The sequence below is a fragment of the Hemitrygon akajei genome, chromosome 8, assembly GCF_048418815.1.
Source record: "Hemitrygon akajei chromosome 8, sHemAka1.3, whole genome shotgun sequence".
NCBI classification, from domain to species: Eukaryota; Metazoa; Chordata; class Chondrichthyes; order Myliobatiformes; family Dasyatidae; genus Hemitrygon; species Hemitrygon akajei.
Window position 1 is genome coordinate 142,036,845 of NC_133131.1, and position 16,245 is coordinate 142,053,089.

Here is a 16,245-nt window from a genome sequence, read left to right on the forward strand (position 1 = left end):
ATCTGAGAGTTTTTTGAGGAAGTTACCAGGAAAATTGATGAAGACAAGCCAGTGAATGGTATCTATATGGACTTTAGTAAAGCATCTGACAAGATCCCACATGGGATGTTGGTTAAAAAGGTTCAATCGCTTAGCATTCAAGATGAAGCAGTAAATTGGATTAGACATTAGCTCTGTGGGAGAAGACAGAGAGTGGTAGTAGATGTTTGCCTTTCTGACTGAAGGCCTGACTGGTAGAGTGCTGCAGCGATTGAAGCTGGATCTGTTGTTGTTTGTCATCTATATCAATGATCTGGACGATAATGTCAATAACTGGATCAGCAAATTTATAGATGACACCAAGATGGGAGTAGTGGACAGCAAGGAAGACTATCAGAGCTTGCAACATGATCTGGATATCAGCTGGAAAAATGGACTGAAAAATGGAAGATGGAATTTAATGCAGACAAGTGCGAGGTGCTGCACTTTAGTAGGACTAACCAGCATAGGTCTTGCGCAGTGAACAGGTAGGACACAGAGGAGTGTGACAGAACAAAGAGATGTGAGAATACAGGTCCATAATTCATTGAAAATAGCAGCACAGTTAAATAGGGTCATAAAGAAAGCTTTTGGCACAATGGCCTTCATAAATCAAAGTATTGAGTAAAGGAGATGGGATGCTATGTTGAGGTTGTACAAGACATTAATGAGACCTAATTTAGAGTACTCTGTGCAGCTTTGGTCTCTTACCTACAGGAAAGATGTAAATAAGGTTGAAAGAGTACAGAGCAAATTTACAAGGATTGGAAAACTGAGCTTTAAGGAAAGATTGAATAGGTTAGGACTTCATTCCTTGGAACGTAAAAGATTGAGGGGAGATTTGATAGAGGCAAGCAGGCTCTTTCCACTGATATTGGCTGGAACTACAACTAGAGGCATGGGTTAAAGGTGAAAAGTTTAAGAAGAATATGGGGGACTTCCGGTAAGATGGCGATTGTTTAGTTGCTCCAAACTTTTGCTCCGTTATTCTTTTACCTTTGCACTATGTGTCTCCCTTCTTAAACCTTAGTTAGGTATTTTATTAGTTCTCTTTTACCTGCCTGCGAACACATCTATCTTATAATGGCTACCAAAAGTACTAAAACCAGGAAAAAGGAAACTTCTACGGCTTTGCCGGCTGACATTCTCGCTGTTCTGGAACAACATCGACAAGATACTTTAATGGATTTTAGAACTGAATTTAGAACTTCTTTCAACCAGCTGAATGTCAAACTGGATCAGATTAATGCTAGAGTGGATGATCATGCTGAACATTTATCTCGCATTGACGTAACTTCTGAAGATTTAAAACGCCGTGTTCAATATCTTAACTCTCCGCTCCAACCTAGAGGAGAAGAATAGCAAACTTTTTTCCAAAATGGTGGATCTTGAAAATCGGAGCAGACGTTGCAATCTACGAATTCTTGGTTTGCCAGAGGCCACCGAAAAGGGCTCTCCCGTTGAATGTTTTTCCAAGTTTCTCTGTGAGATTTTCGGGGAAGAATTTTTCCCGACTCCACCTGAGCTTGAAAGGGCACACAGGATCTATGTTCCTCGAGCAATTCTGGGTTCCCGCCCACGGCCGATTATTTTATGCTTTCATCAATACCAGGTGAAAAACCATTTGATGATGGAGGCACGCCGCAGAGGTACTTTTGCCTTTTAAAATACGGTCATTCATTTTGTGGAGGATTTTGCCCCCCAGGTTCTGAAGATGCGTGCTGAGTTTAAAGGTGTAATGAAAGTGCTTTTTGATCGCGGATTCAGACCCTCTCTTCGAAACCCAGCCGATCTTCGAATTACGCTCACTACTGGAGATTATAAGTGGTTTAAATCAGTGAAGGAGGCTGAGGCGTTTGTTGGAAGTCTTCCAGCCACGTCGTCTTCTTCGGAACCGGCCTGACCTTCTAAAATGGTTGATAAGTACTTCTCGAAGTAAAACTATTTTTTCCGAACTCAGACTTTACTTGAATAATTCAGTCATTATCTATTGAAACTCTAAGGGCTGTAGTCAATCTTTCCCTGGACTTGGTGCGTTTTTTCTAAATAGATAATTTAAGTTTAATGTTTCCCTGCGAACTTTTAGATTTTACCTGTGTAATCTATTTTATTTTTGTATAACCTTATCTATAGAGAACTACAATTGTCTTTAACTTGTTTTGGAGGTTTGGAGTTTTTATTGAAGGCCTCCCTGTTGGTTGATTCATAGTTTAAGTTTTGCTTTTTTTCTGTAAATGGTTGATAAGGACTCTCTTTGAATTTTATAATTTCCCCCTTTTCTCCCTTCCTTTTTTTTTCTTTTAATCTTTTATAATTTTTCGCGGGTAGGTTAGTTTTAGTTTTCTTCTGATTTTCTTTGTATTAAGTTTTATACTTCTGTTGAAGTTGTTCCTATTTATAATTCTGTTTTCTAGTGCATAAATTAGTTATTATTTGCTATATTATTTATACGGAACTTTTGTTAACGGAAGTCATACTTGGGTTAATTTTTTTGGTAGAGCTAGCTGCTTTTTTAGGTAGCCGTCTAATTTTGGGTTGCGAGGGGGGGGGGGGTTCTCCAGTTCCAACACTACTCACTGTTTCTTTTGTTTTCCTTTGTTATTCAGGACATGTCTCTGTTTTGATTCTACGGATCTATGTTTACATTTTTGCTCCCAGACTGTTATTGTACTGCTTGATTTTTTATTTGCCTGCTACCTTCTATGCACTATCAATTGATAATGGTTAATTCACTTAAATTTGTGAGCTGGAATGTAATGGGATTGAATCATCCTGTTAAACGAAGGAAGGTCTTCTCGCATATTAAACAACTCAAAGCTGACATTGCTTTCCTTCAAGAAACTCATATTCGTAGTTTTGATCATTCTCGGCTTCTGTCAACGTGGGGGGGTCAGCACTTTCATTCATCCTTTGCTGCCAAAGCTAGGGGGGGTCTCCATCCTTATTAATTCAAATATTCCTTTTGAACTCCATAATAAGATATCTGATACAAATGGCCGTTTTATTATTGTTTCTGGTAAATTATACAATACTAAAGTTGTACTAGCAAACCTGTATGCTCCCAATTTTGATTATGTTAATTTTTTTGAACATTTTTTCTCCTTGCTACCAGATTTAAACTCATACTCTCTTATACTGGGTGGCGATTTCAATTGTTGGTTAGATCCTAATTTGGATCAATCGTCCTCTGTTACTAGACCACTTACTAAATCTGCCTTAGCTATTCACTCTTTTCTCTCTAATTATGTTATCTCTGATATATGGCGTTTCCTTCATCCCACTGAGAGAGACTATTCTTTTTTTTCACATGTTCACCATACCTTTACTAGAATTGACTACTTTTTACTCGATAATCAACTTATTCCATTTGTCTATTCTTGTGACTATCAGAGTATACTGATTTCTGACCATGCCCCAATTACTTTGTCTTTAAATTTTCCTGGTCTCCCTCAGAGGAATAAACACTGGCATTTTGACTCGACTTTATTATCGGATGATAATTTTCTAAAATTTATTAAGGATCAAATAGCCTTTTATTTTAACACCAATACATCATCTGAAATGTCATCCCAGATTGTCTGGGATGCCATGAAAGCATATTTGAGGGGTCAAATAATCTCCTATACAGCAAATCTTAATAGAAAGTCCTGTGTAGATCGATTAGACCTCATTAATCAAATTAAAGAATTGGATCAACTGTATGCTCAAACTAAGAATCCTGAATTATACAAGAAGCGTGTAGAACTTCAAACTAAATTTAATCTTCTGTCTACTCAACCTGTCGAACACCAACTTCTTGAAAGTAAGAGTCGCTTCTATATTCATGGTGACAAATCTGGTAAATTTCTAGCCAATCAGCTGAGACGTTCCAAAGCCAAACAACATATTACAAAGATCCGGAAGGAGAATGGAGACTTTACATCGGATCACTTAGAAATCAATGACGCTTTTAAAAATTTCTATTCTCGACTTTATTCCTCTGAATCTTTGAATGACAGTATCTCTGTTGATCACTTTTTAAATAATCTGAATATTCCTTCGCTTTCATCTGATTTTAAAGCCAAACTTAATGCGCCTATATCATCAAAAGAGGTATCTTCTGCAATTTCTGCATTGTCTTCAGGGAAATCTCCTGGACCTGATGGGTTCCCCGTAGAATTTTATAAATCATTCTCTTCACTTCTTTCCCCTCAGTTATTCTCAGTATTATCTGACTCATTTAATTACGGTAAATTGCCACCCTCTTTTAATGAGGCATCTATTATTCTTTTATTAAAAAAGGGTAAAGACCCAACAGAGTGTTCCTCGTATAGGCCGATTTCTTTGCTTAATATTGATGTTAAAATCTTGGCCAAAGTTTTGGCTTATAGATTAGAAACTGTTATTCCCTCTATTATTTCTGATGATCAAACTGGTTTTATTAAAAACCGTCTTCCTTTTTTTAACATTCGGGGTTTATTTAACATTTTATATTCACCTCCAACTGGGATTCCAGAATGTGTTATTTCCCTCGATGCGGAGAAAGCATTTGATCGTATAGAGTGGAACTACCTTTTTGCAGTTTTAGAAAAATTTGACTTCGGTCAAAGTTTTATCTCTTGGATCAAATTGCTGTAGTTGTGTCCTACTGCCTCTGTTTTGACTAATTTTCAGAAATCCCAGTTATTTAACCTCAAACGTGGCACCCGCCAGGGATGCCCTTTAAGTCCCTTTCTCTTTGATTTAGCTATAGAACCTTTGGCGATAGCATTTCGAAATTGTCCTGAATTGACCGGGATTTGGAGAGGGGGTGTTGAGCATAGTTTCTCTTTATGCTGATGACTTATTACTTTTTCTTTCAAATCCGTCTACATCCTTACCTCCAATGTTTTCACTTCTTGATCAGTTTAGCCAGTTCTCTGGCTATAAACTTAATTTACATAAGAGCGAAATTTTCCCAATTAATAAAGAAGCACAAGAATTAACATTTCGTGATCTCCCTTTTAAAGTAGTTCATAATCAATTTACTTATCTTGGGATTACAGTCACAAGGAAGTTTAAAGATCTCTTTCGTGAAAATTTTGCCAATCTTTCCTATACTATAAAACAGAGTCTGTTACAATGGTCACCTCTATCTATGTCTTTGGTAGGTCGTATCAATGTTGTTAAAATGTACGTTCTCCCTAAACTTTTATATTTATTTCAATCAATCCCAATTTTTATTCCTAAATCTTTTTTTGATTCCTTAGACTCTATTATTTTGTCATATCTGTGGAAGAATAAGCGCTCTAGAATTAATAAAGTTTATCTCCAAAAATCTAAAAAAGAGGGTGGCATGGCTTTACCTAACTTTCGTTTATATTACTGGGCAGCCAATATACGTTGTGCTACCTTTTGGTCTTTTTTCCATGGCCAACCCGAGTGCCCTACTTGGGTGGCAATAGAGTTGAGTTCCACTAAAGATTTATCTATCTCTGCACTTCTTGGCTCTGTACTCCCTAGTAGTTTGTCCAGATTAATTGTTAATCCTCTTGTTAGACACACTTTGCGTATATGGGCTCAGTTTAGGAAGTTTTATGGTTTCCATGGTTTTTCCTTTTCTAGTCCTATCTTACATAATCACCTTTTTTTAACCTACTACATATGATTCAGCATACGATTGGTATAGGAAGGGCATTAGACATTTTGAAGATCTTTTTATTGATAATCGCTTCGCATCTTTTCAACAGCTCTCTGCTAAGTTCAATCTGCCCAATGCTCATTTTTTTAGATATCTCCAAATTAGACACTTTATTAATCCTTCAATTCCTAACTTCCCTGAAATGCCTGAGAAAAATGTTATGGATTTCTTTCTTTCTATTAATCCACTAGGTAAAGGCTTAATATCATTTATTCGTGATAAATTAGCATCCTTACGGCGTGCCCCTGTGGATAAAATTAGAATGGCTTGGGAGCATGATTTAAATATCTCCTTATCTGATGAGACTTGGGATTCGATTCTCAAACTGGTTAATTCAACCTCTCTTTGTGCTCGCCATTGCCTTTTACAGTTTAAGATTGTTCATAGAGCCCATATGTCTAAATCTAAACTATCTCGATTTTACCCTAACATTAGTCCTCTCTGTGATAAATGCAAAAGGGGCGAGGCCTCTCTCATTCATATGTACTGGTTTTGTCCTAGCTTGGAGAAATTTTAGAAAGACGTCTTCATAACGTTATCTTATATTCTGAATCACCACCTAGAACCTAACCCTTTAACTGCTTTGTTTGGTTTTCTTGGTGAGACAGATTTACGTCTGAGTTCGACTAAGTGTCGAATATTATCTTTTGCTTCTCTCCTGGCTAGACGTTTAATCCTCCTTAGATGGAGGGATGTTGCCCCGCCCACGCATGCTCAATGGCTTAATGATATTATGTCCTGCTTAGACCTTGAAAAAATTCATTATTCAGTTCTTAATTCGGATACAAAGTTCCATAAGGTCTGGGGACCTTTTATTGAGTACTTTCATAACCTTCCTCTTAACTAAGGTTTTTTTTTCGGTCCCTTGCTTTCAGCTCCTTTTCTGTTGGTAGTAGGCATTAATATCTTCTGTTAATAAGTGTATTTACAGTTTTGGGGGTTTGAATGTCCTGATGTATACTCTCTAGATTGTGTTGTGGTTGGTCTGGAGTTCTTTTTTGTTGCGGGGCTTGGGGAGGATACTAATTTTACATATCTTCAATTTGGGTGCTTTCTCAATTATCCTCTTTTGTATTATATTATTATTGTATGTTTATTTTTGCACTGTATTAATGTTCTTCATTTCGATCTGGGTTTTTTTTATCTGTAGCAATGTAGAAAATGTATAAAAAACTAATTAAAAAAAAGAACATGGGGGCAATCTTTGCCACTCAGAGGATCAGAATGGTCCTGAAGAAGGGTCTGGGCCCAAAATGGACTGCTTATTCATTTCCATCGATGCTGCCTGACCTGCTGAGTTCCTTCAGCATTTTGTGTGTGTTGCTTTAGAGTAATGTATCCTGATTTTTGTGGCGAACACACCAAGAAATATTTCTAAATTTTTGGGTAGATGGCAGTACAGTAACCTCAATGGAAATAGCTTGGTCCATATTTTAGCTGATTCTGAAGCACAAGCACTATAGACAAAATTGTTGATGACTGCAAATGCTCTCAGACATTTCTTAACATCATTTGGAATTAACTGGAATTCTTACTTTGTGTTGATTTTTCTCAGAAGGTAGAAATTTCAACTTGCTGGTTACAAATGCTTGCAAATCTTCAGCTTTTTCTTGTGTCCTCTGCTGCAGGACTCCTAGCACCGAGGATGGGAATTTTAATGGAGCTGCCCTTGTCTATTAGTTGGTTAACTGGCTAAAGCTAACAGTGTTGGATTAGAGCAGGACTTCACTGCTCTGATCAGATTCCGGTGTTGTGGAAAAGCTAAGATTAAATGGATTGACAACTCAGTGCAAAGTGCAACTCCTGATCTGCTTTTTAAACTCTTTACTAAGGGCTAATGACTCCTGTAAGGAAGTAGTTTTAGACATCTTTATGTAATTGCCAACTTATGATGTTATAGGCTACAGCTTATTTCAATTTGGTTATGCTGACAAACTGCATAATCTCATGGATGCAGAAGTTAGCTGCTGGATCTATCATGACTGCTACTGCATTTAGTACATTGGCAGTGCAACAGAACATGATATCAAGAGTCCAAGTGTAAAGGTCGATCTCCATCTCCGCAATGACTATTCAGTAGATGGGAACTTTAATGATATGGCCATATCCAATTGCACGTAGCCTGGTGAGGACATGGTTAATTACATTTTATGTCCTATTTGTTCTCTATGCAAACCATATAGGTCTGATTCTACAAGCCAGCTCCTTAGGGAGAGGCTCCTGACATCTGAGTTGGAAATTGAGATACCCCAACCAGAATGCTTTAATGCAATTAAATACAACTTCAACTGAGGGAGGTTAAGGTGGTAATCAGCCAGATGTATTCTCAAACTTAATGAAGTACTAATAGGAATTTTGGAAACATGACAACACAGCTATATGTAATATTATTTAGATTTTAAAATAAATGTACTTACTCCACGGTTCAGAGAATCGCCTTGGTTATCAAACTCTTTATTTACAGAATCTCTCGTCCACCGAGGAGGCTTCCAGCTTCGTTCTTGTGTTCCCTTGTGGTAATAGAATGTGCGTCCTGTGTTATCTTTATGCACCTCCCATTCACCATGAATTTGCATGGGAGGACTAGTGGGAATGGGGGGCAGGTTAGCTTGAGATATTTTCAGTTCTTGTAAATTTGCATAGACTGGAGATTCTGATCTCGCAGGTGGTACTGTCTGCAAGAATAAAAAATTGACTATTAAATTTTAATCCCATTGAACATGCAGCTTGAAAAATACTTTTAATTAGGATGTTAAATATAGGAACCAAAACACTGCCCATTTCTCTTTCCTGCCCTCACACTAATGCTCTTTCATCATCGCTCTCACAGGTTTGTGAAAAAAATGGAATCTTTCAATTTGGTTTGTCGAAATGATGTATGGTTGCTTGGCCTATTCACTATAAATGAAAAAAGGTAGCAAAATAATACAAGAATCAACCGTAAATAAAGTAAATGTAGAATAATGTTATAGCGGATAAAAAAATACTAAAAATATTGCGAAGTTCCAATATTGCAAAATATATTCCAAAGTTCCTAAGGCAGCACTTTCCAGACCCACAACCACTGCCATCTAGAAGGATGAGAACAGCAGATATCTGGGAACACCACCACTTGGAAATCCCCCTCCAAGACACTCACCATCCTGACTTGGAAATATATCACCTTTCCTTCATTGTCGCTGGATCAAAATCATGGATTCCCCCCCACCCCCCCAACAGCACTGTGGGTGTACTTACACCTAAGGGACTGCTGCAGTTCAAGAAGGCAGATCATTACCAACTTCTCAAGGGCATCTAGGAATGGGCAATAAATGCTGGTTTAGCTGGTGGTACCCATATCCCATAAATGAATAAATAAATAATGTTTGTGTGTCTAAATGTTTCTTGAACACTGCAATTGAAACTGCTTCTACTACCTCCCCCAACATTGCATTCTAGGCAACTACTACTCTGTTAAAAACATTGCCTTGTAAATCTCCTTTGCACTTTCATCCTCTGCCCTACAGTTTTGGACTCCACAGCCTTGGGAATTAATTCTATCTACCTATAATACCCTGATAAAGAATATGTTTTATTATATTACTCATGTTAAGTTGTTAGGTATTTTATTTTCTGCAGTTTTTCTGTAAAATGTAATGTGTTCTGTTAATTAAGCTTCACAGTCTAGTATTTCAGTTTCTGCTAAGATATGGAACCATTTGATCAACTTCTTGATAACATTCTGTCCAGTGGGTTGCCATGGAACATTCGAGAGAAATTAGTGGCATCAAATTTCTAGGGAAAAATGATTTGCTTTTGGGTCTTTTTGGCAGATGTTAGGAGAAGACGGAGGTACAGAGAACAGCACAAGGAAAGACACATACAAAACCCTGCCCAAAGGTGAAAGACAGTTGTAAAAAGTGCTTTGTGCAGACAAATGGATCCAAAGAGGAAGTGCCCATGCTTCTGAGCTAGCCAGTTTGTTTGTAACTGTCTTCGAGGGAAGTCCAAACTGTGGCTGGTATCTTCTAAGCAGAACGTGGGTTCAGTGCTGTGAGTAATTAAATCGAAGTACCCAACTACCCAGCAATGAGCTCCAACGTTTATGTGCAAATTTTGGCTAGTCTAACTGTAATGGGACCTTTTGCTGTTAACTGCTTGTAAATATATTTCTACTTTGATTTTATGCTGGTGTGAGTTCCGTATTTCCTGGCAAACAATAATTTTGCATGGGGCAGTGATTATACAGCATTCGCTATCACCTCCATTCTCTCAACGGAACATTCCAACTTCTTTGTTTGGTTGAACTTTTTTTGCCAGTGGAGGAAGGGGGACTGTTGCTTGCTGCCACTTAATGTGCAGGAAGGAGGAGGAGCTGGAAGGGGGAACTTGAGGTTTAACTGTCGTTCATTCTTCGGGGCACTTCTCTGTTTTCGTGGATGTTTGAGAAGAAAAAGCATTTCAGGATGTATATTGTCTACATTTCTCTGACATTAAATTGGACCTTTGAACCTTTAACTTTTGAACCTTTGAATCACTGACCTTAGACATGCGTTGCTTACTGAAGTCTTACGGCCGTCTCACTGTTACCTATGCAATACTGAGTCACGTGGCTGTTAGCCAGCGATAACTAACAAGCCTAATTTGTTAGGAGCCCTGGTGAGAGGGTTACAAACCCTATTTGTGTCCTTCATTAATTTGTATAAACCTCTCTAAGGTCATCTCTCAGCCTCTGTTTTTCCAGAGAACAATCCCAACCTTTCCAATCCTTCCTTATGATCAAGTCCTCTGGTCTAAGCAACATTCCTGTGAATCTTTCCTAGCACCTTCTCTAGCTTAATTGTGTGTGACCTCTGTCGGTCATGGTTGACCATGGGTACTGTGCCTCTGGTAGACACTGGTTTGTTGAGCAGCGTCGACTATGGCTATTGAGGCCGATCCAGGAACGGTAGGCTCTGCCACAGTTGCTGCATGTGTAGGGCATCGTAGAATTGTTGTCCGCTGTCCACTGTGTTCTTTGTTTAGCTCTCCGCTCCTTAAAACTGACTCAGGATCACTTTTTGCCTTGCTCTAGGTGTTGTTGAAGAGTACCTCGCCATTTGTTGTGGTCATCTGCTGTATCTTCCCAGCACTCTGTGTTGATTTTTAAGGCATTCATGTCACACTTGCAGAGGTCCTTGAAGAGAAGCTGGGGTCTCCCAACGTTCCTCTTGCCTGTTGCTAGTTCTCCAAAGAAGATGTCCATTGGCAGTCTACCATCCTTCATACGACGGATGTGGCCCAGCCAGCACTATCTGCGTTGTCTTAAAAGTGTGAATGTTGTGGGAAGTATAGCGCGGAGGAGGACCTCAGAGTTTGGGACTTTGTCTCTCCAGGTGATGCCGAGGATGCAGCAAAGGCTGCGCAGCGCAGGAGAAAACTATTGAATTTCCTCTCCTGTTTGGAGTAGATGGTCCAAGTCTCGCTACGATACAGGAGGGTGCTGATAAAGGATGCATTGTACAAGGCAGTCTTGGTCTTTGTAGCGAGTTTCGGATTCTCCCAGACCTGCAAGGAGAGACGAGCAAGGATCAACGTTGCTTTGCCAATACGCCTATTGATTTCAGCATCGAGGGAGAGAGTGTTGTTAATGGTCGATCCCAAGTATGTGAACTCGTGGACCACTTCTAGATCATAATTGTCGATGGTAATGACTGGTGTCTCCACTACGTTCTGGGCAAGGACATTTGTTTTCTTTATGCTGATGGTAAGCCCGAAGTCCTTGCATGCCTTAGAGAAGCGGTCCATGAGAGTTTGTAGTTGCTGTTTGGTGTGCGAGGTTATAGTAGCATCATCAGCAAAGAGCACGTCATGTATTAAGATCTTTCGCACCTTTGTTCTTGCTCTCAGGCTCACAGAGTTGAACAGCCGCCCATCAGTGCATGTAGATGCCTTCTGTCAACATCCCAAACACGTGCTTCAACAGCAGAGAGAAGATGATGCCGAATAATGCTGGGGCCAACGCGCATCCTTGTTTAACTTCACTACAAATAGCGAAGGGTTCTGATGAGCTGTCATCATACTGAACAGTAGTCCTCATGTCATCATGGAATGACTTGATGATACTTTGGAGTTTCCGGGGACAGCTGATCTTGAGGAGAACATGAAAGAGCCCATCCCTGCTGACAAGGTCAAATGCCTTGGTCAAATAGATGAAAGACACATAGAAGGGTTTCTGTTGTTCTCTGCACTTCTCCAGGAGTTAACGGAGTGAGAAAATCATGTTGACAGTTAACCTCCTTGCGCGAAAACCACATTGGGACTCAGGGTAGACTCATTCTGCCAGAGTTTGTGGACGTGCCAAAGCTACATGAGCAAAGACTTTGCCGACAATACTCAGGAGGGAGATACCCCTGTAGTTGTTGCAGTAGCTCCTTTCACCCTTGTTCTTGTACAAAATGACGATTTTGGAGTCGCGCATATCCTGTGGTACGGCTCCTTCCTTCCAGCACTGACAGAGGACCTTGTGTAAAGGTTGGAGGAGTGAGCTCTTGCAGTGTTTCATCAGGTCTGGAGGAATCCCATCACTGCCAGGAGCTTTCCCTGGGGCCAGACTGTCAATTGCCTTGCTGAGGTCCTCAATGGTTGGTATGGAGTCGAGTTCATCCATGTCTGGTAGACAATCGATGGCATCAATGGCTGAGCTAACAGCAACATTTTCTCTCGAGTAGAGCTCAGAGTAGTGTTCTACCCAACATTCCATCTGCTTGCTTTTATTGGTGATTATTTCACTGCTGGATGACTTCAGGGATGCTGTTTTGCTCTGCAATGGGCCAAGGGCCTTCTTGATACCATCATACATTAATCTGATGTTGCCTGTCACAGCTACTGTCTGAATGTCCTCACTGAGCTGGAGCCAGTACTAACTTGCGCACTGCCTTGCATTCTGTTGCACTTTGCTTCTAGCAGCGCGAAGAGCCTGGAGTGTTTGGTTAGATGGTGAGTGCTTGTACTCTGTGAGAGCTGCACGCTTGGCTTCGATGACAGGATTCATGATTTTGGACTTTGCCTCAAACCAGTCACTGCTCTTTGTGGTCTTTCTTCCAAAGATAATGCTGATTCGTGGATGGTGTCGGGAAGGTATGACCATTGTTCTGTTGCAGTATCTCCTTGTGAGGAGGTAGTCAGAGCACCCTGTACTGACTTGGCAAACTGGTCAACCTTTTCTGACTGTTTCATCTCTGTTGTGTTGATGCGAGGTTTTCCAGTTTGTTTGGAGTGCTGGATTTTCTTCAGATGTAGTTTGATCTTGCAGCATACTAAAGCATGATCCTTATCTGAGTCTGCACTGTGGTATGAGCTGGTGATTAGTACAGAGTTGATGAAAGAGCGCCTGGTGATGATCATGTCTAGTTGGTGCCAGTGTTTAAGACCATGGATGTCACCAAGAGACATTGTACTGCGACTTCATCTGAAAATAGGAGTTAGTTACACACAGGCTGTGACAGGAGCAGAACTCCAGAAGACGTTGTCCATTGTCATTTATTTTGCCAAGTCCAAAGTGGCCAAGACAAGACGGCCAGGAATCGTTATCGTCTCCCACTCTGGTGTTGAAGTCACCAAGGAGTTAGAGGCGCTCATCACTGGGAATATTCCTGACAACAGCTTCTAAATTGTCGTAGAACATGTCTTCTGCCTCAGAGGTGGAGTTCAAGGTAGGGGCATACACACTGACTAGAGATATCTTTAATCTTTAATAATAATTAATAAAAAAGATTTTAAAAATGAGAAATACTGGGCCATGACTGGTGTGTAGGTGGAGAGTCATAAGTCGTTCTGATCCATTTTCTGGTGGCTCCACCATTTGCAACAAGGAGTTCCTAACGGCAAAACCCACTCCATGCTCGCGAGGCTCGTCTTGGTTCTTTCCCTGCCAGAAAAATGTGTAGTCCCTTTCCTTCAGTGTACCTGAATCCGCCAAATGTGTTTCTTGTAGGGCAGCTATATCTACCTTGAGCCTTAGTAACTCATTGTTAATGACTGCTGTTTTTCATGCATCTTCAATATCCTTGAGGCTTTGGTCAAGTCCAGTCATCGTTGTGCGAACATTCCAACATCCCAACTTGAAGGGCATTGTCTTATTCAATTTGTTTTCTTTCTTATCTGGTGCAGTAGTTACAGTCAGCTCTTCGTGGAATAATCCATTATCCCCAATGAGGAAGACTGACTGTGGCGGGACAGCACTGTGGCTGGGGCTGCCCAGCTTGAGGTGGGCAGTAGCTGTCCAGTGAAACGCGATGGTCTCTCCCACCGTCGGAAGCAACCCCTGGCGCCATGCTCTACGCCAATCAAGCATTATGACTTATAACCGGTAACTGCTGCTTCCCATGTTTGTCTGGCGCAACAGAGCGAAGCTGGAGTGACCTCTCCAGGGCGCAAGCCAGGGCAGAATTGATAAGAAGATCTGTCTGTTGCCCATGCAGTGGGACCCCCCTCTCCATGCTGATGACAGGTCCAAAGGAACGACGAAAGTCAATACAGTTTGGTGTCAGCAGCATTGCAGGAGCTGCTGTGCCAGTGCTGGGTACAGCAGTCAGCCGCCTTCGGGACTCTGACTCTGGATTTTTCCTTGGGGTTTACTCCCAAAGTCTTTCCCGTGAGCAGGTATAGCCGCAAAGCAGAAGAGGTTTGTAATCAGAGTTTCCCTCTCCTAGATGAGCTACCGTCCGTTGTTAACGAGCCCCATCTGCCTCAACTGTTTCTTGTGCCAGAGAATTCCACAGATTCACCACTCACTCTGTGAAGAAGTTTTTTCTCATCTCGGTCCTAAAACGCTTCCCCTTTATCCTTAAACTATGACCCCTCGTTCTGGACTTCCCCAACATCAGAAGCAATCTTCCTGCATCTAGTCTGTTCAATCCCTTTAGAATTTTATATGTTTCAATAAGATCCCCTCTCAATCTTCTAAATTCCAGCGAGTATAAGCCTAGTTGATCCAGTCTTTCTTCATATGAAAGTCCTGCCATCCCAGGAATCAATCTGGTGAACCTTCTTTGTACTCCCTCTATGGCAAGAATGTCTTTCCTCAGATTAGGGGACCAAAACTGCACACAATACTCTAGGTGCGGTCTCACCAAGGCCTTGTACAACTGCAGTAGAACCTCCTTGCTCCTGTACTCAAATCCTTTTGCTATGAATGCAACATATCATTTGCCTTTTTCACCACCTGCTGTACCTGCATGCCCACTTTCAATGACTGGTGTACAATGACACCCAGGTCTCATTGCACCTCCCCTTTTCCTAATCGGCCACCATTCAGATAGTAATCTGTTTTCCTGTTCTTGCAACCGAAGTGGATAACCTCACATTTATCCACATTAAATTGCATCTGCCATGAATTTGCCCACTCACCTAACCTATCCAAGTCACCCTGCATCCTCACAGCTAACACTGCAGCTCAGCTTCGTGTCATCCGCAAACTTAGAGATGCTCTATTTAATTCCCTTGTCTAAATCATTATATATTGTAAACAACTGGGGTCCCAGCACTGAGCCTTGCGGTACTCCACTAGTCACTGCCTGCCATTCTGAAAAGGTCCCGTTTACTCCCACTCTTTGCTTCCTGTCTGCCAACCAATTCTCTATCCACATCAATACCATACCCCCAATACCGTGTGCTTTAAGTTTGCACACTAATTTCCTGTGTGGGACCTTGTCAAAAGCCTTTTGAAAATCCAAATATACCACATCTACTGGCTCTCCCCTATCCACTCTACTAGTTACATCTTCAAAAAATTCTATAAGATTCGTCAGACATGATTTTCCTTTCACAAATCCATGCTGACTTTGTCCGATGATTTCACCTCTTTCCAAATGTGCTGTTATCACATCTTTGATAACCGACTCTAGCATTTTCCCCACCACCGATGTCAGACTCACTGGTCTATAATTCCTCAGTTTCTCTCTCCCTCCTTTTTTAAAAAGTGGGGTTACATTAGCCACCCTTCAACCCTCAGGAACTAATCCAGAATCTAAGGAGTTTTGAAAAATTATCACTAATGCATCCACTATTTCTTGGGCTACTTCCTTAAGCACTCTGGGATGCAGACCATCTGGCCCTGGGGATTTATCTGCCTTTAATCCCTTCAATTTACCTAACACCACTTCCCTACTAACATGTATTTCCCTCAATTCCTCCATCTCACTAGACCCTACTATTTCCGGAAGATTATTTATGTCCTCCTTAGTGAAGACAGAACCAAAGTAGTTATTCAATTGGTCTGCCATGTCCTTGTTCCCCATGATCAATTCACCTGTTTCTGACTGTAAAGGACTTACATTTGTTTCATCTTTCTCATCTACACTATACTTTCAATCCCATAGCCCTGCCAGACTATTTAAAACCCTGAGCACTTCCAGTAAATCACCAGGATAACAGATACCCCTTCAGTTCAGATTCAACCAGTTCCTCTTGCACAGGTTACCTGTGTTCTGGAAGAACTGGTCCAAGAAACTGATTCAGAGAGGACTTGAAGGGGAATCTTTTTGACCCAGAGTGTGGTAGAAGCAGAGTCACTGTCAGCATTTAAGTATGCAGGCAAGTACCTGAAA

The 16,245-nt window shown here is 40.8% G+C and overlaps 1 protein-coding gene across 2 annotated transcripts in view; it reads right to left on the bottom strand.

The window, feature by feature from the left end:
* The window catches only part of arhgap12b (Rho GTPase activating protein 12b), a 202,842-nt gene that overhangs the window by 100,481 nt on the left and 86,116 nt on the right, over nucleotides 1-16,245 (bottom strand). For both annotated transcript variants that reach the window (XM_073054787.1, XM_073054788.1), the window contains exon 3: nucleotides 8,095-8,352. In XM_073054787.1, the coding sequence (XP_072910888.1) occupies nucleotides 8,095-8,352 (258 nt within the window). The remainder of the gene's footprint in view (nucleotides 1-8,094; nucleotides 8,353-16,245) is intronic.